The following is a 27,378-nucleotide window of genomic DNA, read 5'->3' on the forward strand; positions in this document are numbered from 1 at the left end:
TGCATAGGCAGCGCTTACCAGCAAACTGATGCTATGACCAGTCTAATTCACTCATCCAGCAGAAGAAACAAGATAGGCTAGGCAAGTTGTGCTATTTCAGGTCTGAGACTGTCTAGATCAGACTGTTTTCCAGTGTGCTTATCTTAGTAACTGATCACACTTCTTTCTATCCTGCCGTAATTGTGCTGGCAGATCTCTGTATCTATATTTGAAAACGTTTGTCCAGACCAGCCTCCTCTCCTTCCTCAGTCCTCCTCAAAGATCAGTCTTGAGCTAATCTAGTGTTGAAGGGATTTATAGTAAGTAACATAACAAAATTTTGTCTCAGGTTAAGCCCTGGATAAAGCTAAATACATAGTAACAGGAATCTCAAAGCAGATAGTATTTCTGTGGCAGACTTTTCCCCCTTGTTCCTCCTCTTAATATAAACCCATCACCTTGCTATTCATACAAAGCATCCCGTCCATGTTGACACTGGAAGCCTGCCTTGCCTCCTCCTCCTGCTGTCTGATGGACCGATACAGGGAGAGAGACTAGCATGGTTGAGGTTATGTAAAGTTTTTGGTTGACCCTGGAAACTTTGTTGTTTGTTTGGCTTAACAAGGTGCGTTAGTAAAGGTTCTACCCCAAAGAGTTAATAGCTAACAGTGTGACCCTGTTTTGCTCCTGTTCTGTAGTTCAAATGTTTACTTGCTTAATGTTGTTACACTTGGTACTCTGCTCCACCCAAGTCTGATCACTTTCAGTTTTGTTTCATCGATTTGATGCTGTTGGGACAAATAAGATTTTCATTCTAGCATGTGTAAGCTCACTGAACTGTCAAGACAAGTAACAGTTGTTTTACCAGGATGTGCTTGCCTTTTCTTTTTTTTTTTTTTTAAACTTGTTTCTCCTTAAGATAGGTTGTTAAATAGGAAATGAGAGGGGTGATGCTACTAGCACACTTGGGCAGCAGCTTCTAGTTTGTCTTCAGAGAAGCAAGACCTTTAATGTATTGAAACTTGGGGATGAAATACAAAAATGCTTGTGAAACCAAAAATATATAACATTTTGGTCCTAGCCACTAAGAAACGTATTCCAAAGTTTTTAAGGTGTTCTATCAAAGTGACTTTCTGTACATTTCTTAATCTGAAGCATGTGTTTATGCATGGATATGGGAGAGAGCATAATATGCTTCTTAATGCAATGATACTTTATGCTGCAATTCATTCACTAAGTTGAAAAGCTTATTTAGGCCTCTAAGCAAAGTTGTCAAGCTTGGATCACCTGTGTTTTGACTTGTCCTTATGAACTATTCTTATACATGGAAAGCATGGGGGGCAGGGGGAAAGCTTAATTTTAAACTCAGCTTCCTCTTTTACTTCCCCTGTATAGTATCAAGGCTTTTCTGTCTAAGTATTCCAGTTTATACTATTTTATGGGTGGGTGAAAATCTGCAAAGATTAACTAGATTGCTGAGTTGCTGCTCCAGGTCTTGAGGCCTTGTTTGAATAAGGAGGTTAGGGGGGGAAAATTGCAACACTTTGAAGATGTGGTCCAACCCCTCCCCATCTAGTAAATTAATCTCAGTAAACTGTTTTTATTGATACTAGGATTGTTTGGGTTTGATTTAAATCTACTTAAATCAATTGCGGCTAAACCGAAATATATTATTTTGGAAACTTAGACTGCTGCATGGGTTAGCATCTGCTTATGCAATTGGTACCAACTCTGTTGCAATAGTCTCATGTAAACACTGGTTCTAACCCTGCCTAACATAGGTCACCAACCGGTGTGAGGGCTTGATTAAACTCTTGACTCTTCTGCTTCCACTTTCTTATCTCTAAAATGGGGACAACAGCATTTTTCAAAGCCCTTTTAAAGGGGAGTTGGCTACAATAGTCACCATGTATGTATTCAGATAGAAAGGAAGCCTAATCTGCTATGATAGATTATTCCAACTTCTTAATTTCAGCTGGTGTAACCTAAAAGTTGTTGAAATACTTTTTTTTTTTTCTGCAACCAAGAAAATGTGTGTTATAAGCAAATTGGCACAGAAGCCCTCAAAATTAATCTGTATTAATGAAAGCTATGAAATCATCTGATAGATTTTATTTCTGAATGAGAGTAATTGGAGACCAAAGAAAAGTTGGGACACTCAGCATCTGCAGAACAGCTGCAGTTCTCATGCAGCAGTAACCTTTAGTTAATTTGTCTTCAAAACATGTCTATGTGGAACTTGGGAAAGTGAAAAGGAAACAGTTCCATAATTGCATTAATCGCAAGAGGAAGGGAATGCTGGTAGAGCACTGAATATGCTTTTCATCAAAATAGTTTATTAACTAGTTCATTAAAGTGGAATCTAGTCCTGAAACTAATAGGGGAAAAAATCCATATCAACTGTCAAATTTTATAGTCATGATCTGTCAAAGAAGCCAGCTGCCTTTTCAAAACTGTTGGTGTTTACATCTATTGCATATAAGTGGAAAGGAGAAATAATGTTAAGCAGCTTTAGTTCATTCAAGCATAGGATCTGCAAGTATCACAAATAGGTGAGCTTCAGCGTTCAATTCTGCAATGACAAAATAGTTTCAGTTAACTAATTTGCTGAATTATGAGTTTTACTTATTATTTAACTCTGCAGAAAGCCACAAAAAGGAAATAACCTTGTTGATCTCTTTCCATTAATATTCCTCACATTGTTTGTCCTATGAATTATGACTTATAGGAAAATTAACTGTCCATGCTATACATCATACACAAGCAAGTCTTAAATAGTGCATGCTGTAAAAATATTGACATGCCTCCAAGAGGTTAATATCCCTACAAAATAGACCGTTTTTCCAGAGGAAACAGTAACACCTATTTGTCCTGCAGAATGGAAGTAGAGCTCCATTTGTTCAAATGATATTTTTTTAAAATTTTTTATTTTAATGAGATCTTACCACCTAAGTCTCGCTTGACTTCATGTTTCATCCTAAAATAGAAACTATTCCAAAACTTGGGGGTTTTGGAGAATTAATTCATTCTCTCATTACGATTGTTTACCTTTAGTTGTTTTTTTCACACATCTGGGCTGGCAGGTCACTAATAAAGCATGCTGTTAGCTAGTTATGGCAAAGGGAGGGTTAGCAGCAGGATAGCAAGGGTTGGTAGTGAGGAGAAACTTAATCATTCAACTGTAATGGTTCAATTTGCCTCACCCCCCTCTCCCCCCCCCCGCCCCCCAAAAAATCGCCATGTAGCAGCTTATGACTACTTGATTTCTGATCAAACAGTGGCTTTAAGTTCTTCTGTGCTTTCTCTTAGGGGCTTGATTACATGATTGATTTCATTTCTAAGAATGAAAACTGCTGATGTAGCCACAAGAAAGTTCATTATTACACACTTAAGGTACAGAAACAGCAATAAATATTTCCAAAGACCTGACTACTCACAGTTTTCCTGTCAAGTCACGTGAGCAATGCTGGCTTGGCCTCAACTTGCCTTGGTAAGGAAAAAGGGGCATGTGCTTATGTCCAACCTTGTTTGGGCTGAACATCCTTTTGTGGCCTTATTCTTGAATTTACTGCGTGCAGACTGAAGCCTCAGACTTGAGGCGTTCCATTCAATAGAGGTAGTTTGGGAAAGCAATGGGGAGTTTCCATGAGAACGGAGAAAAAGTCAAAATGCAGAACTTATTGCAGACTGTGAAATCAATAAGCATTATCCAAATACTGGCTGGGCAGAGTACAACAGGTTTCCGCAAACATGTGTACACAATGTGAGGACTTTTTAGAAAACACTTATGTGTCTTTTGACTGAAAATTTCTCAAACTGCCTATTTTTAAAATACTGTTTTGTAAATTAGAGGTTTATGATGGAAAGCTGTAAGGATAAATGTAATTCTTGCTTTGCTTTTTACAAAACAAAAGAACAAAGACCTACCCTTCTTCACCCCCCTGCCCCCAGCTGTGTAGTGTTTCTGCTGCAATCCTCGATTAGTGTTCTGTTTCCGTTATCAGCTGGAATATTTTCATGCAATACTTGCTTAATTCGAAGAGGATAGCTCTTGTTATGTCTGTAGCTGTAGATGTAACAGCCATCTGTAAACCTTCAGTAGGGCAGCACTTTGTATAAGTAAGGAGTGCAAATTATCGTTACAAAATCACTAATCTTGACTAATACTTCTCTTAAATGTGGCCTTAAGATGAGGCTTCACAAAATCAGTAGGGCAATGTGTCCACTTTGTAGAACTACGAGTGTATTCAGTAAAGGAAATTACATGTATTTTATGATGCTTGAGCCTTATTGAAAGACCTTTTAAAACTCTTGTTAGAAGTCTGCCAGGAAAAAAATATAAATCAAGCTGGTGCTGCAAAAGTTTTGGTGTTCTTGATCCTTTCCAAGTAATTTGTTTTACTCTTTAGCATTTACCTCTTTCCTACCCTGCATCATGTCAGTCCTTGAGGAAGAACTCCTGCATGCTTTTGAATGGTGCCACAGAAAATGGTGAAATTGTTTACTCTTTCTCACAACTTCTGTCTGAAGAACTCCTCTCTTACTGAGAGGATTTTACTGTAGGACAATAATATGCTCCCCAATGCACTATAATTGTAAGAAGGATTTCAGATCCAAAATCTTACCTGTAATGTCATGTTGTAGAAATATTTACATTAAACTAAACCAATCATTGTTAAGCTGGATCTTGGTTTAGACAGGGAGGTTCATCTACACTACTATGCTGAATGCTTTGATTAAAAACTATTGCATAGGTTGAGAACTTGTTTAAATTTACAGGTTAATTTCACTCATGCTCAGTTTTTTTGTTTTGCTCTTATACCAACACTGGGTTTTGTTTGTGGTCTTGCTTTGTAGTTTCTGATGTAGTATAAAAGAAAGCAATGCTATCCCCACTCAGCTTTTATTTTTGCAGTACAAATTGCTTTGGCTGACTCATAATAGTCTCCTCATTCTTCTAGCCCTTGTCTTACCTCTGTTCCCATTTCTTGAAGGTGAATGACCAGAACTGTAGAAATCATGCCAGCTAAGTTTCACCAGTGCTTTGCAGAATCACAGCAAGACATCAGGAAAGGGATTTCAAACATCTAGCTGTTCCTTGAAGTTCTTCCCCTTTTGTTTTTATTGATATGCTTCTATTGTTGGGATGCCTAAACAGTATGACTGGACTGATGAGATGTCATGAAAAAAATGTATTCCCCTTGCCTTTACTGCTGTAGGTTATGATAGTGTTTTTATGTCAGAGTGGGAAAGGAGAAGCAGAATAAATTGCATTGGGTGACTAGGACATCTTAAAGCTGACTTTAAAAATACCCAATTTTTGAAACACGATTCTTCATTAAGATACATTATCCTTGAAACTAAAGCAGTAATGATTTAATGTACAATTGGCCAGGACTGTTTGCAGGCCTCTCAAATCAGCTGAGCAATAAATGTTTGAAAAAGGTGTTTATATGTTGAAGGTATGTCGAAGTCTATAGTATCACCAGATTTACAGGGTGCCCAGGTACATGGGTAATACAAATGAAAGGTCTGGTGCCATCCTTGCTAATGACTGAAATTATGCCAGTAAATGACTCTAAAAGACACAGCCAGTGTGCCAGCTGATTGCTCTGTCACTACGGTTTTTTTAAGTTTACAGCACTGCTGGGCCTTATCACAACCCATGTGCTACCTGTATAATACCTTATCTTCTCTAAATAAAATTGATGACAAAACCTATATTGCTTTCAAGGGCAATAAGGTCCAATTTCAAGATACAGAAGTTCTGGAACTTTGCTCTTACTTCAGGTTAATTAAAGGAGAGATTCAGTTCATAGCATAGACTGAAGGAGGAAATTACGGAAACTAAGATAAAATTTAAGCTGTGTTTTGCTAGTCTGCTCTCTCCAGTAGAAGGATACAATTCCGCTAAGTCAAATGGTTTTCCAGTGGTTCTCTTCCACAGGCAGGCACTTTCTGTTGTTAAATCAACACCCTTTCCTGGAACTACTGTTTTTCTATTTATTTTCAGATACTGCAGAAGTTGGGAAGCTAGGAGGGTTAAGTGGTACATTTGTTCCCTGCGCACTTGTTTGTCCCACAGGAGATGATCCTCTCATCATGTCAATGGTGATTATTTCCCAGGATATTTTCCATTAACTTTAAAACTCCCAGCCCTTGTTCTCCATGCCAATGAACAAAAAAAAAAAAAAAAAAGTGCACTTGCATGATGTCCTCAGGCAAGCTTTCACGATTAGGTTTATTACTCAGCTGTAACTTTCCATGCAAAACTCAAAAATACCAATACATTTTGTGAAGCTTGTGTTCACCCTGGTGGGAATGAAGAGGTGATAGTGCTAGTTGCCAGTGCTGATTGAGCAGGTCATCTTGCAGTACATTACAGCAATACTAAGACTCTTTATCCAAGTAGAAGCAACCCTAAGGACTTGCTGTAGGTAGAGTACAATTTGTTGTAGTGATCAGCATTTAAATCTATGTGAACTACTAAAAAGGTCAGCACACCACTTTAACTGGGGGGGGGGGTAGAGAGAGAAGAATATTCAGTATATCTAATGCTGGCACTGTAGAAATGCCCAAGGTATTTATCCTCACTTCTTCTGTATCCTGTTTCATCCTGCTCATGCTTTGTCTAATTTTGATCATCTTTCCGAGCAGGGAATAGCTGTCACAATTATTTACCTTCTCTATTTCCAAACAATAATGTGGAATTAATTTGACTGTAGACTCACAAATTGTTTCCACTGGACTGTGTCCTGAGGCCTCCAGACTCATAAATATTAGCCACAATTAAATTTTTATGAGTCTTACAGGTTGAAGCAAGTACAAAGATGGTTCTTTACATCTCCTCTAAATTCATGATTTATTGCACGGCCTTCAGATAACAAGCTAAAACCAGGGTAGAGCATGTCTTCTAATTTTGCATGTAAAAACCTTTTCCCCCCTTTTTGTCTCTGACTGATTAGAGCTATTTCTGGGTAGTAAATTGAGATTATGCTTGAAGAGCATTATTTGTTCTGCCCAATATGGAGTAATTAACCGATTGCCTTTCTAAAAGATCACTTAATCTGGTTAAATTGTAATCGAAAAACAAGAAAACAAATGAGCACTTAAAAGAATGAAATAACAAGTGTTCCTAACTGTGACAAATGTGCATTCTCTACCCTTGTTCTTTTTGCCAACAAGGAAGCGTATAGAGTTAGAGAACACAGTGGCAAGAAGAGATGCTTGTGCCTGTAGTACTGTCTTTAGCAAGAATACCCTTCACAGGTTAAACAAATAATTTCCTCTCTTTACTGGGTTGTCAGTGTCAGCAGTTGATGCTTGATGCTTGGTCCCTGCTACAAATTTATCTTTTTAATATTGTTCCCACACACACATTGCACTTGCAAAAAGATAAAACCCAGGAGGAAAAAAACTGAAGTGCCCAGGCTTATTTAAGTTTTCGCTCTGTTCCTTTTGAGACCACTGAAGAACTTCCTGCATTGTTTAACATGCATAATTGGTGGTGTGTTAAAATAATGATGCCAGAGGGGGGGAAAAAGTGCTGTCATCAGTGCTTGGGAGAAGATGGGAGAAAACTCCATTCCACTTAGCAGAATAGTTACAAAGAAGGTCTCTTCTGCAAGGTCAGGATGGATATTTAGACCACTAGCCTGCCTAATAAAGGTAGGGATCCATGACAGTATTCTCTCTTCAGTTTTATTTATGATGGCATTGCATCCAAACGCAAGTGCTTTTGAAAACCTTCGCTTACAACCGTTTTGGAAAGTCCTGGAGTCTGTATGCAGTAGTACACTAACTCATAGCAAGGATGCTCTTGTTTAAATGCTCTCTGTACATAGAGGTTGTTCTAGGATTGGGTAGTGTGAATTTTAAAAAGAACAGCTAACCTGATATAGCTTCAGGTGCAAATAGGAATTCACTGGTGTTGTGGTTTAACCCCAGCCAGCAACTAAGCACCACGCAGCCGCTCACTCACTCCCCCCCCATCCGGTGGGATGGGGGAGAAAATCGGGAAAAGAAGTAAAACTCGTGGGTTGAGATAAGAACGGTTTAATAGAACAGAAAAGAAGAAACTAATAATGATAGTGATAACACTAATAAAATGACAACAGTAGTAATAAAAGGATTGGAATGTACAAATGATGCGCAGGGCAATTGCTCGCCACCCGCCGATCGACACCCAGCCAGTCCCCGAGCAGCGATTCCCCGCCCCCACTTCCCAGTTCCTAAACTAGATGGGACGTCACATGGTATGGAATACCCTGTTGGCCAGTTTGGGTCAGGTGCCCTGGCTGGGCATGAGAAGCTGAAAAATCCTTGACTATAGTCTAAACACTACTGAGCAACAGCTGAAAACATCAGTGTTATCAACATTCTTCACATACTGAACTCAAAACATATTACTGTACCAGCTACTAGGAAGACAGTTAACTCTATCCCAGCTGAAACCAGGACAATTGGCATATCCAACAAACTGTCTCTTCTGCAGAGATACCATAGAGCTCACTGTTGAGCTGTTCCAGTTTGCTTTGGGATATATCTGTGTTCTTCCTTAGTTCTGAGCACCTAAATAAACCACAGATGAAGCTTCCTCAGAACTACACTAAATAGCAAATATTTTCCAGTGTAAAAGTATGTGTGTAGGGTTAAAATGTGAATGCTTTCTAGTCCCTTTTCAAGCTCAGTAATGTTCTTCGAAAGACATGCACAGGTTTTCTTTACAGCAGAGTGATCCAGTTTAGTCAAGAGTATTTTCCATCTGCTGAAGACCACTTCTGTGTTTCTCTGGTTTTGGTAGTACCTTGTACACCTGTGTTTAATGCTGTGATCTTCAGGTGTTAGTACTAGACAGCCTGTTCTGCTTTCCTGGCTAATCAGTAAATTTAAAGGAATCTGCAGCTCTAATCCATGGCTTTCCTCATAGCATTTACTTAATTACTTTAATTGGAATCTGGTTTCAAAGTCCAGTACAAGACAATGTATCCCACTCTGTGCTTTCTCCATCTAATAAAACTAGCAAAGCTGCTTTGGGAAAAAAAAAAGAAAGAAAAGAAAAAAAAAGTGCTAGGCAAGTTGAAGTCTAGGAACGGGAGTTTCCCCAGTATTAAAAAAAAAAAAAAAAAAATCAATAAAGAATTGTGACAAAACAGCCTAATTAAGAAACCAAGACGCATGTAAAAAGCCCTCTGGGTGTGCTGTATTCTAAATTAACAGACACAAACCATGTCTGGTTTGCTGTCCTGTTATATAACAGAACTATGCAAAGTGAAAACCAGGCATGTATTTACATGCATTCTTTAAATATCAGGCTTAGATGTAGGGACAGCTCTGTATGAAGTGGCATGTGCTGGAGGCTCTATTAGGTAAGAAAAGGTATGCTTAGATGGAGGTCCAAGTTGCTGACAGACCAAAGTTAAGCATAATGAAAGGAAAGCAACAGAGTGTCTTGGTTGTGTAATTCATTTATGCATTGAGAAGCAGAGTTGTATGAATAGAATGAAATGCTGAGAAGTTCCCTGGATAAACAAAGAATCAACAAGATTAGCTAAACTTTCTCTGCAGAGCAAGTTCAGTCTTGTTTTATAATCTTTGGATGAAATGTGGTATCTACAGTGCATTTGACCTATATATGTACCTTTCTATTTTGTATGCTAAGATACTGGTGAATCATTTAAAGTGACTTTCAGCAAATTTAAACAACTTTTATAATTGCCTTGTTAAAAAAAAACCACAAAAAACCACTGATATGTGTAAGCAGTTAAAAAGAAGAGTTGAGGAGAACTTAAAGAAGTTCTCCTTTCCCTGCAGACTGTGGAAAACTGACAAGATAACGTTCTATCTGCAGTATCTGTAGGAGTGTGAAAATACCATCTCATTCTGGATTAAATCTTGCTATTGCTGAAAAGAAAACCCTTGCCTGAAGTATGTAAACCCGTATTTTGCCAGTTGTTTTTTTCCCCCCCAACTGGGAATTTTCAAAAGTTTGCCCTTCGATAGGAACTGTATTTTAAGACTAAACTGTTGATTGAAAAATGCAAAATATGATTTTACTTGCAATAACACTTAACCATTTTATAAATGCAGTGTATGACAGCACAGGGAAAAACCATCCCCTGCTATTTGTAGCTGACCTATGTAGGAATGTAAACATGGGGACTAACACTTACTTTCCAGGATTTTATTTTATTTTTGTTATAGTTCAATTCATAGATAAGGGGGAAGGAATCCTGTGTACCTGTATTGATCTCTCTAGCTTTTCAGCTAATGTTCATGTCTGCTTTTTATTAGGTTTATTATTTACATCTGTCAACACTAAGCATGAGGCTTGCGGGGTTTTTATTCTTTTATAAGTAGAAGTTAACATTAGTCCCTCAATGACTACTTCCTATTTTTTGCCTCAATTTCAACTTTGTCCTTGTGGTAGGTGGCTACTGGCCATAACCCCATTGTGCTATTAGAAACAAGCTGTTTCTGCCTCAGCTTTAACATTTGTTAAAATAGACTGTAAAAGTTCTAGGATTAGTGAGAGTCTTGCAGAACCTAGCAACTCTTAGTATAGGACAGCTGGGAAGAAATGCTGTGCACAGCAGTTGAATTAACTGGGGATTCACTCCTACATGCTCAGTTATCTGGAATCAGACTTGTGTAGTCAACTGATGTCCTCTTTAATAAATGTGGAATTTATTAAATCCCACCATCCTTCTCTAACACAGGTGCTGCTGACTCATATCCTGCACCTCTTGCCCCAACCACCTTCCAATTCTACTCTCTGCATAGGTCAGTAAAGGACAGTAAAACTTCCACAGGTTAGCAAGACACAAGGGTGTTGCCTGTTAGACCGAGACAATATGGTTCACTTGTCTTATTTTTCTTTCTACAAAAAAGGTCGCAAACCATTCCCCACAGAAGTGAAGTAGGAAATCCAGGACTCATCTAAAAAGACTTCTTTTTACATCTGGCATGGTTCTTGTCCTGACAAACATGAAATTCATATTGTGAACACAGATAATGCTGAGAGGGAAATGAAAGGTCACCTATCCTAAGTCCTGCTGGTTAGCATAGTCCTGCAGAGACTGTCAAGTGGCGAAGGCACCCTGAAAGACTTGTTCGCTTGGCCCTGTGTGCTGGCCCTGGTCATATGCCAGCGTGTTTCAGTCAGCTGGGAACTCAGAGTCCAAGTGAGCAATCAGGATAAGCCTGTCATTATGCTAGAGATGGGGGTGTAAAAAAGGATGTCAGGAACCACAAGCGTATGCTTTTTTGGTGACTTTGAGCTGCTCTGAAGGGGTAGATAGTTACTACCATCCTTCCCTGAGAACTTTTGCCTTGAGCTGATTACGTACTATGTGTGCCAGGTGCCAAGTGGCTGGCAGAAATATGTGTGTCCAAATAGGGTGCTGCTGTTTTGTATTGTAGGCTGTGGTTTTTTGTATTCTAATCCTCAAAGGATTTCTTTTTTTCCCTATCCAAGAAGCGGTGAGCTTTGATTTCTCTGTGCAGACACATGTATAGCAGCCCTTCTAAAGATGACACTGGAATAGCTGCTCTTTCTGCTCCCTTGATGAAATCATTTAACCTTATGTGTATTCTCTCATCTTTCTGCAGCTCTGCCACATTGTGTCTCTGGCTACCAAAGTGAGCATCATGGCATAGGAAGATTTTCTTAGCAGTAGTGCAGCTGTCTTTGAAAGTGAAGGCTGGGGAGAGAGGTGAAATATTTTAGTCTCAAGAATATATAGGTTAATATGAAGGTTTTGGAGAACTCAAACAGAAAATTTTAATAAATCATTACACGTATACACCTCGTATATCTAGACATGAAAAGTAATTGGGGCAAAAATGTTTCTTACTTATTGGTAAAACCATTAGTTACATAGTTGGCTTCTCCTTCCCCTTCCTTACCCAACCCCCAAGCTGCCAAGATGCTCTAGTGAGGAAAGTATTTTCTCTGATGGGCAGTATCCTCCATTCAATCAGGACATATCAGGGGTGTGGGGGGAAGGCAGTTGGCTTTAAATCTTTATTTTCTTCTTTTTTCTTTCTTTTCTCTTTCTCCAACTACTATAACTCAAAACAATAGATTATGGCATTTATTATTATATTAAATATATATTTGTTGCTTAACAGCTAGACACACAAACTTACTCAATAGATGAGCTATGACGGCTGTCAGCCAGGATTAGTATATTCCTAGTTTGACTGTGAATCTACTACTTTTGGTCTAGGTATAAAGTACTTACAAATTCAGGCTGTGCCTGTGAAATAGTTTCTGCTGCTTTTAATATGCAAGCAGATGTCAAATTGCAATATGCCAACAGGGCAGGAAATTTCTGGCCATGGCCGCTGTGTTGCCTGTCTGTATGATGAGTCTGAGGAAGTTGTTCTGCCAATCTAGCTGTGACCACCCAAAGACTTTTTTCCTTCAAAAGGGATACTGACTGAGAGGGTTTCTTTTCTCTTTATTTACATGTAATCCTGAGACAATATTATCTAGGTCAGCAGAACTTTGTAGTGTGTATCTGACCTGGGAGTCTTAACATGTGACTCAATTTTTTATTATTGGAAAGATAAACATTATCAATGAAATGTTTTGTTTGCATTTAAAAATCTGATTATTATAAACAGCTGACTGCTACTGTAAATTTATAGCTGGAGCCAGAAAACCTAGGTAACTGCAAAAACCATGGGGGACACATAGAAGGGTGTGCAATTTGCATGACATGGTTTTTTATATTTTTTTATTATTTTAAAGTAACTTAGGAGTTACTTTAAGCCTTTTCTTGATTTTAAAAATCATGAAAAATGTCCATACAGCCTCTTGTACCACTTCTTGTATTTGTTTTGCTCTGCTGCTGCTGGATTTGGTTAAAATTAAAATCTGCTTAAAGATGAACAGCAGTATAGAGTTTCATGTGATATTATAAATTTAAACCTCATTACCCTGGACAATTTTATTATGATTGGCTAAATTGTTAGTATTGTACGTACCTATGATTAGATAACTACTACACAGTTTTCTGGTTTCTTCAAATTGTATAAAAGATTTGGGTGTCAATGTGAAAAGAGATTGCTGTTGAAGCTTTATTCCTTGTAGGAAGGTCTCCGAAGTACTTTGTAGTAATTCTCAGTGGTTTTCTGTGCATTAAATCTTTACATCCTCTATAAAACAACTTGACAAAGAAGCAAAATCACTCCATGTTCCTTCAGAGTCAGAAGTTGGGACAAAGCCTGAGAGTCCTGAAAGGATGCATCAGTTATTGCTTTAACGGCCTCTGCTTTTGGATGCAGCAGCCAGCAGTGATTGTCCTTTATGTACATGGTAATACTCTTGAGAGTAGAATGAAAGCCACTGGTTACAATTTCAGGTTTAATAGTTCAATTACATCTCGTTTCTTATGGAGAAACACTTCACATTTGCAAAAGAAAATTGTTCATACCACTGGGAGAAGCTTAAAACTACCATTAGATTTATGTGTCAGATCTCCAAGAAATGCTTTGTATAACATGGGAGGCTTCAGCCTCTTCAGAAGAGAGCTGGCACTGAGCAATATCTGGCTGTTCTATGTAATAGGGTGCCTGTGGAGCGGGATCTGTTGCTCTAGTTTATATAGCCTATTTATTGTCTTGTGTCTTTAGTCTGGCTTATCCATCTATCTGGCCATAAGTACCCCGGAAGTCCTTTTACCTTCCTATTGCTCATTGTTATCAGACCCAGCTAATACTTATTAAAGTGTCTAGGATTTCATGCCAAATACAAAATTATACCTACTTGATATGCAAAACCTTTATCACAGCTTTCTTGCAGTCCTTAACTCTTGGAATAAAATCACTAACTGCATGTGGATCCAGGTACCAGTACATGCTGGGGGCCACCCTGCTGGAAAGCAGCTTTGCAGAAAAGGACCTGGGGTCCTGGTGGATGTCAAGTTGAACATGAGCCAACAATGTACCCTTGCAGCCAAGGTGGCTAAAGGTATCCTGGGCTGCATTAGGCAAAGCACTACCAACAGGTTGAGGGAGGTGATCCTTCCCTTCTACTCTGTGCTGGTGAGGCCACACCTGGCGTACTGTGTCTGGTTCTGGGCTCCCTGATACAAAAGAGACATGGGACATGCTGGAGAGAGTCCAGCAAACAGTCACTAAGGTGATGAAGGGACTGGAGGGTGCTCCGGTCCTCCTATGATGAAAGACTGAGAGAGCTGGGACTGTTCAGCCTGAAGAAAAGGCTGAAGGGGATCTCATCAATGTGTATAAATACCTGAAGGGAGTGTGTAAAAGAATATTTTCTTCTTTTCCTAGAAAGAAAACAAAGCCTTGCGCACTTCTTCATGCTTACAGAGGCAGAAGGTGATAGTTCTGTCCCATTTTTCCTTCTTCTGAAGGCCAAGAAGCCAAAGTGAAATGGCATATTCCACATACCTAGTTATGGTAAAGCTCGCTCACTTGCAGGCAGTCCCCAGTGTGCTTGTTCTCTTACTTTTGTACCCTTGCATTACTTCTACAGGGACTAAATGTCATTCTGTTGTGAACCATTTAATCTTGCAGCAGTATTGATCACATTTCAAACTTTTCTATCCCTCCTGCTAATACAAAGACAAGGACAGCTAAGACGCTTCTGCTGACTATTGCAAGCTTTTAAACCACCATAGAGACTTGCCCTAGCAAATTTTGACAGGCCAGTAGAAAAAAAACAATTTTAATAAATTCATTATTATGTAGCTTCCCAGTTTGGCAAAACCTTGCTGCTGTTCTGGGCTTGCCCCCAGCAGAAAATGGAGAAGTAGAATAAATAGAGGTAGGAACATATCCATAATACCTATGTGGGTCCAGGCTTCTCCTTGCTATTTTCAAATTTGGTTTGAGAACTTTTCAGCCCTACTGGTACTCATGTAGAGAGGATGCAAGTGGCATGTGCCCAAAGGATCTGAGAGAAACTCCTCTCCTTTGCCCAAGATAGGGGAGATTTTACAACTACTTCTTGTGATATCTGGTAAATCTTGAGTGAACCTGGTCATCGAGAGTTAATAGAAATGTCACCAAGCCCAGGAAACACAATGCTGTATTGGAGCAATGCTCGGGTTTGTGGGGAAGTACCTGCAAGTGGAGCAAATTGTCTGCTTGATTATGTTCAAATAGCATTCCAGTTTCTACTTGTGTTAATGTCATCAGAAGATTTATTAGTTTTATGTGTGTCTTAAATCTCCCTCTTCAATTGCAAGTCTGTTTACCTTCAGCAATAGCTCCAGGAACTCTAGATCTTATTTTTCTTTTTCCTTTGCCAATGTGCAGAATTGGAGTGGTGGGGAGTGAGGGAGAAGAGGGGGTTTGACTCCTGTGAGGCAGAAGTCATTTGACTGAAAATGAAGTCCTGCCTTCATCAGTACAAACTGTCACGAGGTGGGGTCTAAGGCGATGTGTAAATTCTGAGTTAGTTAACTATTTTCAGCTTTTGAATTTGGGCATACTTGAAAAGGTATTTTCTAAATGACATCTTTCAAGATATTAAGAACACTTGCACCATCTACCCTTTTCTTACTCTCCCTCCTTGCCCCCTATTTTCCCATCCAAAGACTCTTTAGAGTAAATTTTCTGTAGTTTAAGAAATCCAGCACAGGCAACCTGGGGCATTCTGTATTCTAGTGTATGAAAATAAAGGCATCTTTGACATTGCTTAACAGATTTACCAAGCAAAAGAACCCATATTTGCTGTTCAGTTGTATAGTGTCCACTCACAATGTTTGTTGAAGCCAAAATATTTAATTATTTCAATATGGGTGAAAGTTAACGCTGCTTGGAAAGCAGCTACGTATTTCCCACTGCACCAAAGCTATCTAAGCGTGTTTTGTGACCATCTTTGTTCCTGCAGCTGGGATGCATATAGTGCACTCAGGCTTTTTGCAGGCATAAAGTAACTTAAAAGACTAGACTGTAGGTCATAGATAATTGTGTGCTAATAGCCGATAGCTGTGTGTAAATAGGGACAGGGAGAGGGTGACAGCTTTGGCTGGAGAATATCTGTGTCTCTCTCTAAGGTGTTTATATAGAGACCTGGTCATCTCTCCCCCAAAATGTTAACTGCCTGGGCGTGGAGGGGAGCTGTGTGCTACTCAGTCCATCAGCTTCTTCCCTTTGGGTCTGGGCGCCCTTCACACCTCCAGACCTCAAATGCTGGCAGATCTTAATGTTAACTGTATGTACTGGGAAACTGAACTCATTAGCTCAGACTGAAGGTGGAGTAACACAATGAGATAATGGCCCAGTGACAATGGAAACAGATACTTCAGTGCATCTCTTATAAGGTCAGTTGCTCTGTGAGGAAATAACAAAAAAAAAAAAAAGTCCCAGTATGCTTATAGCATGCAAAATGACTGGAGAACTGGTGTTTGATATAACATTTAGTGCACTGTTGCTGGACAGTGGAAGAAGTCAAAGAATCTTTTCAGGGATAATAGATCACAGATTGTGTCTATTGCATATTTTGGATGTCCTTTGGGACTTTTAGGAAGTTCATCTGCAGACCATAGCAGAAATAAATGAAGCTACTTTGATTGTTCTCTACTCAGGTGAATTCCTGTGATCCGCTGTAGCTGCCTCAAATATTTTTTTTTTTTGGAAGGGGATGGCATTGTGTGTTTACTTGCCTGCTGTCGACCTGCCTGTTTTAAGGCTACTTCTCATTTCAGCACTACTTTCTTATGACAAATTACTGCCTTGGTGAGAACTCTCTCTCTATCCTTTTCTATTCAGAGCCTGTAGGCTGTGGAAAGACACTGCACACAGTTTTGGACATGCATTGAGTTTACCAGGAGAAAAATCTAGTTATGTACCTTCGTTCACTTTCAATGCTTCTCTTTTTATCTTCTGTAAGAGCTTGTGTGTTGAAAGTGCATTTTTAATTAAATTATTTGCATCTTGTATATGCACAATACATTCACTTTGAGGGCATTTTTATTACAGTAGGAGGGTGGTGATACGTAATAAGTCTCAAGAATAATTAAAACCTGTGTTAACTTGTGTACATTTTCGGTAGTGATTGAACTTTGTGTTGAGTCTCTGCTGGGTCCAAGATCAGATCTTAATCAAGGAGGAAGGAAGCAAGGGGTGACAAGGGAAGGAAGAGTTGGTTGTAGGTACATCTAAGTTCTTACCAGTTGAAGACAAACCTCACCTGTCATGTTTATTAAAAAAAAAAAAGTATACTGCCTCCAATTTTAGGTATTTAGCACAAGATAGTTTCTGTGCTCAACACTTATTGAGGGAGAAACACAAAGTGGGATAATGTTATGAATCAACTTTTGAAGATACTTTCACCTCTCCTGTATATGGATATAGCCTCAGAGTTTTGTTCAGACAACCTTTGTTTACACTGAAGGGGAAAAAAGCAGAGTAACCTGAGAAGGCTTTAACTACATCATGATGTGACAGAGCAAAGATTTAAATAACTAGGGATTTCTAGAAGAGAATATAATAAATCATTTTTCTCTTTTACTTCAAGGAGGTAGAAATACCTGTCAGAATTGGCAAGATGCATGATTTTGATCTGAAATTTTGACTTTTCGAGCACTAAATAGTCATTAGGGTTTTTTTATCAATGTGTTTTCTACAGTCTAGTTTTGGAAAGGCAGGGGAGGCTGGGTCTTCCAAGTCCCTTCCTATGAAAGATGAAGATGGTTAAAAATTCTTGAGCACCTGAAGACCTGAACAGATGTTAAAAAATTGACTTGCTGAATCTGTGGAAATGCCAATAACTACACTTGCTTCCCTAAAACATTGTCAACGAGTGCTTTGCATTCATCATGGCATACTAGATTCAAAGATGGGATAAGAAAGGGGCCTGATTCAAGGACAATGATTGGAGTCCTCTTGAATAAAATACTTTGGAAAAGTGTTAATTTGTCTGCCTTTACTGAAAAGTACAGTTTTATGTTGGCTTGTAGATGGTTTGACTTTGCCAGGGACAGCAGGTGAATTAACGTTAATCGCACTAGCTTTGCCAAGGATTCTATGACGTCCTACTCATACCTAATGTATGTATGTACCTATGTACAAGCTGAGGCGTGTACCATTGTTTTGAAATGGATAGTAGTTCTGAAGATGTCCCTAATATTAAACCAAACTGAAGAACTGCACTGGAGGTTAAATGCTAGTTCAGTCTGGAGGAGTGTGCTTGGTCTCTGGAAGAGATCTATTTGGGTTAGACTGGTAAATCAAGTAAAAGCTTATCTGATTAAACCCCCCTATTTAAATGTCAGAGCACCTGCACTACTTTTTCTTAGGTGAAGCAAGTTTTTAATATTTCATAAAATTATTGTTGGTGAGTATACTAGGCTAACCTTCACAAAAAACTTGAGTGATTATTTTGGAAGTTTGAACAAAGGGGGAAAACCTGAGAGGGACAGACACTTTTCTTTTTCATGCTGCCAGGGTTTTCCAAGAATGACTGTAAACTGTTTTCTTACAGGTTGTGTCAAATGCTGCTGGACAGGGAGTTGCCATCACTGGGAACAATACTTTCAACAACTGGAATTGGCCTAATGCTGTGATCTTTGCTGCTACTGTGATCACTACAATTGGTAAGTATTTATTATGTCAACTTTCCTAACTGTAGTTTTCTGTATGCTGTAGTGTGTTTGTACTCTTCCATTTATGTGTCAAGCTAGCCACTGGATAAAGTGCCCATGGCTGGAGTTACCTAAAGTACATGTTCACCTGCAGGTTCATAGAGGAAAAAAACAGGGTTTTGGCACTGTCTGCATGGGTATACAGAAAAGAAGTGTGTGCCTTTCCAATAAGTAATGGATTCAAGGTGCTGTTGGGGATGACTGGTGTCATTCCAGTTCCATTAATTCATGCACTTAAATTTCCAAATCATAAAATCCCCAAACAAAAGCATTACAAAGCATTCAATTAAACTAATACTTAAAACATGTGCATATGAGGTTTTTGTATACCTGTCCTGTTATTCACGTTCATCCTCTTAAGCTACTGAATTATCAGTGTTCTTGGCTTGCAGAACAATCTAGACTTTTTATTTATCTCTTTAAGAAGGCAAAGTAAAACAAGTGTTGTCTTCTACTACACTACTGATTTGTGCTTGTAAAACCCTCTTCATTGAAAGACTTCTTACTCCTTTGATGTACAGACTTTCAGAGCTCAACATCATCTGCCTTCTCCTTTTACAGAAAAATCCTTGCTATGTGGTATTGCTACACCCTTGCTACACCTACAGTGCAAAAAAAAGGAATGCAAAATAACCAGACAAGGCTGGAGGTATACAGAAATGGAAGTCTTACTGTTAAACCATATGCAGTACTCTGGTTTTCTTTATTATTTGAAACTCACAATACCCAGCTTATAACGTAACTTAAGACAAAAAGTTGAAGTCAGGAACACACCTAAATAAAAAAGCTCTGGCAGAAGTTCTGAAAATAGGCTGCTGATATTAGAGCCTGAGTCTGTAATGCTGTGCTGGGTTCTGTGACCAGCAAAGAACTAAATTCAGTTGAAATACCTTGCTATGTCACAAGTTACCTTGCACTTAACTATCAAACCCTTACCCTGGAAAGGTACCAGGTCACATGTTAAATGTGGATCTTCCATGTGGAAGCTAGCTTCAGGATGAATTTTGAGCTTTTATTATATAAAATTGAATCAATCAAGTTTTTAACAGTGCTGGCTAAGGTTGGGGAATCATATTAGAAGTTTTGAGATGAGCTTTATTTCATATTTATCTCATCTTGTCAAGAAAAAGATGCACAAAATCTAGGAAACACTTAAAATGCGGTGATCTTCTCAGCTTGCATTAATGGAATACATGTTTGCTAGAGTAGAATTGGAAGGCATCCAGATTTAGAGGATAGCAGCAGGAGTAGACTAAAGCTCTTAGAGATGGTGAAGTAAGGAGTGTCTGATACAGCAAAAGCCCACACAATATTGTTTTGTGCATAGGTGGAATTGCCTTGAATTCTCTGCACCAAGAACAGACGGTGCACATACTTATGTCTTTTAGGTTACGGAAACGTTTCTCCAAAGACACCCTCTGGGCGTCTCTTCTGCATATTTTATGGGCTCTTTGGAGTTCCTCTCTGCTTGACATGGATCAGTGCTCTGGGGAAGTTTTTTGGAGGACGTGCCAAGAGGCTGGGCCAGTTTCTGACAAAAAGAGGAGTAAGCCTGGTAAGGCCCTCGCTTGTTTACCCTCGTGCTATGTATTTTTTGATGCATGAATTAAGCTTACACTTCTTTACTTAACCTGCTAATCTTGGTACTAAGTGATCACTTGCACGAATATGAATTTTCCCAAATGGTGTTGTGTAGAAATAACTGAAAGGGGGATTGGGTCTGATACGTTAGTTCCACAAGAAGTTTTAGCAAAATGAGTTCTTGTAGAAACCTTTGATGCTAAATATAGATCTTGCAGCTTCTATGGAGACATGCATCTCCTTACATTAGAAACCTGTAGGACAAATGTAGGTAAGGCTCCATTTGACAGACGTTCTGTGCAAACTCCTCTGGCACGGAAATAAGCTGTCCTGCTTTGTTCCTACCTGCTGCTCTACTAGCATGAGTAATTCCTGCTGTGCAGTGAACCAACAAGAAAATAAGGTTTTGTTCTGAGTTACTGGCTTGTGGTTTTGTTGTTTGTGTCTTTTTGGTGTTGTTTTGGTGGTGGTCTCCCCCCCTCCCTACCCCCACCCCAATGAGTCCTATATCAGTTCTAACTCTCCACAGAGATGGAGGGCAATGCAGGGCCATAGTGCCTGGAGGACAGTGGGACTGGTTTAGGTCCTGGTTTCAGAAACAGAGCAAGAAATTTATTCGTTCAGCACCTGAGAAGAAAGTACAGAAAATGATGGTGAAATGCATGTGTGTGTGCAGCTTTGTGCAGAGGTTGCATGAGTGGCAAAGGGTAGGAGACATAAATAGGAGAGAAGCATCTTAAACACTTCTGATCCTCTATACTCAAGTGGATAAAAAGAAAGTCAGACGTACTGACTGCTTTTTAGACTAGAGTGTTATGTCTGTATCCCATGCCTATTTATAAAGTATCAAACTTTTCAGGAGTGTGAAAGAAAACTATTAGGAAATAATTCTGTTTGAGCAAGTAGTTGTAAGAGTAGTGGGTTCTGCATAAAGGAAAAAAAAGTTGTGTGTTTACTTCAGTCAGTGACTTTTAGTTATGGCTGATAAACTGTTAGCACAAAACTCTGAAATGTCTGATAGTGTCAGATGATGCTTGATGCCATGGATGGGAAAAGAAAATTTGGATAACTTTCCCTGACTTTTTTTTTTTTCTTTTTTCTTTACAGAGGAAAGCACAAATTACGTGCACAGCTATTTTCATTGTTTGGGGTGTCTTGGTCCACCTCGTTATTCCTCCCTTTGTCTTTATGGTGACTGAAGGATGGGATTACATTGAAGGCCTCTATTTCTCATTCATCACTATCACCACCATAGGATTTGGAGATTTTGTTGCTGGTCAGTAATTGTATTTTATGTATTATTTCACTGCATGCATAGTGTCGCAGTTCTATTTCCCAACTTTAATTTGAAAAGGTGCTTTCTAAGCTTTTCCAAAACATTTTGCTGAAAAGAAGATTCAGTTAAAACTAGGTACTGATCCAATGGTCTAGATCTGGCTCTTCAATCTCGGTTTAGATAGCTAAGGCCTTTATTGGGCTTAGTCTGGAGCCAAGTTTTGGAGTTCGTAACTCTTTCAGGTGCCCCGTGTCCCTATTACAGGCAAGGAGCTATCCTATCCACCATGATAGTTGTGTACCTTTGAATGGAATCCAGTATACTAAGCAGGGTGCATAAGTACTGGGCAATGCTCTCTGTGCAGCTGTCTAGAACTAGTCAACAGGAAATGCTGAGCATACTGGTGTCTCCCTCCTAAATCTTGTCTTTCTCTAAAATCCACTGCCTTGTTCAGGGCTTTGGAGATGGTCCTTGTAAGTGGACTTATAAAACCTTTTCTCAAGGAAGGTACCTATATCCGTACCTCAATGGCAAGGGAGAAGGCTTATAATTTTCAAACAGGAAAAAAAGTTTACTTTTATAGCTTACAAGGAGAGGACAAGTATGTTGCCATTTGATGTTGTAGTCCAGTGGTTAGAATACATGCAGCCAAGAAGTGGAAGACCTGGGATCAACTTTTACTTTCAGAAGGGTTTCAGATCCCCACTTATCACCTCTCAGAGCAGTGTTCAAACAACTAGGCTCTGTTAGTGTGGAAGGGAGTAGTTCTCAGGGTCATAACTTCAAAGGCTTATCAGCTGCGAGTCGTCTTTCAGTAATGTTCTTGTTTTTAATTCTTTGTAGGTGTAAATCCAGATGCAAACTATCATGCCCTTTACAGGTATTTTGTGGAGTTATGGATCTATCTGGGACTAGCTTGGCTTTCACTCTTTGTGAACTGGAAGGTCAGTATGTTTGTGGAAGTCCACAAAGCAATCAAGAAACGGAGGAAAAAAAGAAAAGAGTCTTTTGACAACCATCCTCGGTCTAAAAAACCCCTTCAAATGGGTACCTCAAAGGACGTCAACATTTTCAGCTTCCTTTCAAAGAAGGAAGAGACCTACAATGATCTTATTAAGCAAATTGGGAAGAAGGCCCTGAAGACAAACAATGACAAAATGATTAAAGTAGAAAATGCCAAACAAAACTTGCAGAATGCCAGTATAGATGCCCAGGTGACTTACACAAAGACAGAGTCATTCGAGTATGATGAGGCTTCCCTGGACATTCAAAAAGGTCATGTACTGAGACCCCTGCATGATAAACGTATTGGAGATAGCCCATTAGAAGGAACCATGTTTGTAAACCAGCTGGACAGGATTAGTGAAGAAGAAGGTGAAGTGTGGGATTCCAGAGACTATCGACCCTTAATATTTGAGAATGCCAATATAACATTTGTAAATGAAGATGATGAGGAAGAGGAAGATATCTCAGATGATGAGGAAACATCGAAATCCTCCATGGATGATAATCTTGCAGAGGAATCTGAAACTGCAAAAAACCTGGTAAAATTCCCATCCTCTGATGAATCTACCTTTACGAATAATGAGTTAGAACTTTCTGTGCCTTATGAACAACTGATGAATGAATATAATACAGTAAGCACTGTGAAGTCTGCAACGTGAAGCATGTTTGACAATGGTTGTCTGGAATTGATCAGTACATATTGAACAAATTAACAGAGCAAGGAGAAAAGCATGTTTTTACAGCTTTTCCTGTCTCTTTGAAAACAAAAGCAAGTCCCAAACTAATAAACTCCAGTGTTTTTTTCCCACCCTGAGTTGGTTTCTGAGCCCATCAGCTTTGCTTATCTGAAAAACTTGTAAAATAACAGTTGAATTTGGAGTCCTGCTTCTTCTTGGGGTTTTATGGTTCTTGAACAAAGTAGAAAAGAAAAGACTAGTTAATACACTGGACCTGCTCTGCTTTTATGCATTTCATTGAGGAATTAGTTTGGGAGTGTAATTATGCTGTTGCAAAGAGACTGTTTGGCGCATCAAATGTGTTCGGTTACTCCATTAGCCTTTCACCTCTGAAAACCTGGATTTGAATCCTGCTTTGATTGCAAATGAAAGCAAGGGGGTTTTGTGGTTTGGGTTTGGGGGGGGGGTGTTGGTTTGGTTTTTTTTAAAGTTGCCCGTTGTGAAATTGTTACCACAAAAAAATGGTGCAATCACTAGTTGCACTTAATGAGAAACTTTAGATGGAATACTAGGACACACAGATCTGAGCTGAGGTGTGCTGGCAGACTGAGGAGGAAGCTTCTGAAACATCTGTCTAGAATATGTCAGTGCTTGTCAAATCACAGTCAATTGTAATTTCATAAATAAAATATTAACATAAAAAATTCCAAAGGAATGGATTGAGGAGCCCTCTAACAAGGAAGAATCATCTGGGATGAAGCTCACCAATTGGGCTGCTAAACTGCACATCAGCCCCAGAACTGTTAAAGAGTAAAATGACTGGAAGACCTATTGATCAAAGCGTGTATGAGCACAAGCAGGATGCAATGAACTTTTCTAATGTTGAAAGTGTCCTTCCACTGTTCGTTTCCTAGAGGAAATACTTGAATGAACCTTATACAGTATCTATGTACAGGTGAAGTTTTATTGACACTGTTCTTCTGAGGAAAACATCACCTTGGGAGGCACAGATATTCTCCAAATGCCCTAATGCCTGTCAGAAGGGACCTGTAGCACTACTGCGGATCTGTGCAGTGTGTTAGTCAGTATTGTTATTTGATGTTCCTCCCTGTCATGGTACTTCAGACTAGACTTGAATGAGAGATGGTTTTTGAAACAGTTGATTACACTTTGCTTATTTGTTTTGTTTTAAAGTTTGACCTATGTGCATATACAATGGTTATTCTATCCCACTTTGAAGAAGGCTGGGCAATGTCAAATCTTGGACAAACTGAGATGTGATCAAGTGACTTAAGGCCATAAGGCACTTCTTTTAAAGAAACTTTGGCTCTAAGCTCCTGAAAGTATTATCTTTTGGCTTGGAGATGGGCTTCTCATTGAGAAGGAAGTATGTTTCTTCATAAAATTTATGCCCAAATTGTTTTGGCTACAAAGAAAATTATTCCATGGTTTTATTTTTCTTTCTTTTTCCATATCTATATGTTAACCCTGACAACTCTTGCAAATGAGGCTCTTGATTGTATGTTGGCAAAAGGTACTGACTTCAGTTGTATCCAATATACTTGGAAGAGAAAATAGCCAAGACCTTTGAACCTTAACATGTCAAGTTCTATGTTCTATTTAGTTTTACAGTATTCAAGTCGTTCCAGTATGTCTAAAAGTTTCCAAAGTTCAGTGAACAGTTAAAAGTTGTCTCATTCTCGTTTCAGTGTGATGCTGGCAGACTCACTAGCTCTGTAAGAAGAGCTTATGGAATATTGCAATGCTAATCTTGAATTACTAGCTATTTCTAATAACTGCAAATATTGGCTGCAGCTTCAGTTGCTGGCCTCTTCCACAGAAAAAGGAGGACATATGGGAAACTAGCACTCTGGTTGGATAGCCTGTTGATGGGAAGTTTTGAAGTTATCTACTGTGAAACAAGGGACTGTCTTTACTAATCTTTTTTTTCAGAATTTTCCACATATATGACATTTTTTCAAATAGAAAGTGAACACAAAACTAGGGCCAACTCTATTATACTGGCAAAAGTGTGGAATCGACATAATTAGATTTGGTAGTTAATCCATATTTTATGGTAATATCGCTGAAGAGACATTCTAATTTGAAATCAAATTTTATTATATTACTGCTTTTCGGAGCGAGGGTGACTGGATGAATTTGACTTCTATCTGACAGGAAAGAGAGAGAGGCCCTATCAAGAAGATTCTGATTTACTTATTATAGACACCCCAATCCCCATCATTTTAAAGTAACTCCAAGCCCTTCAAGTATTTCTATATATCTGAAGGGTTGTGGTTGACAGCTATACCTTGTAACTGTAAGAAATCGTAGGTAAGACAATGCATGCATGATACACAGGATGGATGCTTGTGTAGCAAGTCTAGCCTTTTTTGTTGTTGTTGTTTAAAAAAGTGCACATTAACTTAAAAATAATGAGAAGACACTCCATATAGCTTTTGTTCTCCAACTTGTCTTCCGTTATTGACACAAAGGTCAAAGTTTTAATGACAGTTAGAAAGCTACAGGACAGTGAGGAGAGAAAAGGCTTGCTGAAAGTGCATGAAATGGAAAAGCATAGTCCAATCTTCATTTTAAAAAAAAGAAAAACAACTGTCTTTAATACAGAAATAATACAACCCAGACATTTGGCTGGGCTACTTTGATTGGGAGAGGATTTTGCACACTGGAACCCAGACTCTCCATTCTCCGTAGCGAAGTGCACTTGTACGCCAGAGCTGAGAATGGATGGGATCTGTTTCATATTATCAAGTTAGATGTGGCTCTCTGGCCTTTCCCAGTGTAGTCAGCATAGACTATAAGTCTGTATAATAAGTATCATGGGATTTAAAGTAATAGTTTAAATTTATTAAAACAAAGTACAATATTCCCACTTTTTTGGGAAACATGATCACACCTCACTAAACTGTTCTCAAGACATCCCACTATGTGCCTTAATCTAATCCTAACACTGGGAAAAAATTCCTCTTTACACAGAGGCCAACACAATTGGTGTCATTAAGCCCTACTTGTTTTCAGTGTTTTGGAGGGGTTTAGTTGGCGCATAGCTTTCATACTGGCTCCCTCCAAAAGTTGAACCATTTCCCAGAGTTTTTAAAATTATGGTGCCATCTTAGAACTGCCAAAGTGCTAAGCAAGACAGCCTTTTGCCTGCCTGTCTTCCATGCCTTGAGAAAAGCAGCTGCCTGGGAGATCTAAATTAATGTCTTTTTGCCTTCATATTTACATGTAGTGAGTTAGAGGGGTGTCCAGGCTGGATTTGAGCTATTCAGCCCCAAAAGTGCCTCTAAGTTAATTCCCCAGTGCTACTTGGTAAGGTCTTGTAGTTATTTCAATTATCTGGTCAATCTGGAAACATTTTCTTTGGATGCCATATAAGATTTCATTTAGCTAACCAATAATGTTAACAGCTCTCTTAATGCTATGGAATTGGTTTTATAGGTGAGACAGATCTCTTCCTGGAAAGAAAGGAAAGGAGATTTTTAAAAAAGAACAACTGAAAAAAAAACCCACCCCACCAAAAAAACACTTAAAAGCACATATAAGGAAGGGATGGAATAGAAGTAGAAACTCTTCTTTCTAGCTATTGCCTACAAGTAGATTGTATTTCCAGTCACATCATGTGAAGCATGGGTCCACTTTCACAATATAAACTTAATAATTTTGCCAAGATGAGCCAGTACTTAAAAAAAATAAAATAAAAAAATCCTGAAATGTGACAACAGAAGTCTGTTCCTACAAAAGCCCTTTTAAGTGCTATAGACTGTGTGACCCCATCCTTCCTGACATCATTGTGATGCTTCTTGGTTTTGTCTTGTGCTGTTGAAGCCTATTTTTACCAGCAGGGCATCATTTCCAGATACATATCTCACAGCGGGCAGTCTAACACATCTGATACACTGGTACGAAATCACTGAGGAAATATAAAAAGTGGTCTGTTAAATTTTCCTGAACTAATGATTTTTGAATCTGTTGCTGGCAATGGATGTCACAAAACATGCAGAAATATAACCATAGACTGATAACAGATCCATGGTGACACAGTTGTGTGTGTTTGTTGAGATTTTTTTTTTCTTTTTCTCCAGTTGATCTGTGAGAGTGTGTGTAGAGACAGACAAGCGTCACTGATGAGGAGAGCAAAACAAGCAATATATAAGTCTGACCTAAACAAAAATACCCCAAGAACTCTGTAGACTTGTAATTTTTGTGCCTC

At 38.9% G+C, this 27,378-nt stretch overlaps 1 protein-coding gene across 1 annotated transcript in view; it reads left to right on the plus strand.

Moving 5' to 3' along the window:
* Positions 1-26,675, plus strand: part of KCNK5 (potassium two pore domain channel subfamily K member 5) — a 37,240-nt gene extending 10,565 nt beyond the window's left edge. The window contains exons 2-5 of the mRNA XM_069800371.1: positions 18,446-18,557; positions 19,994-20,160; positions 21,294-21,462; positions 22,306-26,675. Of these exons, the coding sequence (XP_069656472.1) occupies positions 18,446-18,557; positions 19,994-20,160; positions 21,294-21,462; positions 22,306-23,126 (1,269 nt within the window). The 3' untranslated portion in view covers positions 23,127-26,675. The remainder of the gene's footprint in view (positions 1-18,445; positions 18,558-19,993; positions 20,161-21,293; positions 21,463-22,305) is intronic.
* Positions 26,676-27,378: the final 703 nt, after the last annotated feature.

This window comes from Haliaeetus albicilla, chromosome 13 (assembly GCF_947461875.1).
Source record: "Haliaeetus albicilla chromosome 13, bHalAlb1.1, whole genome shotgun sequence".
In the NCBI taxonomy this organism is placed as follows: domain Eukaryota; kingdom Metazoa; phylum Chordata; class Aves; order Accipitriformes; family Accipitridae; genus Haliaeetus; species Haliaeetus albicilla.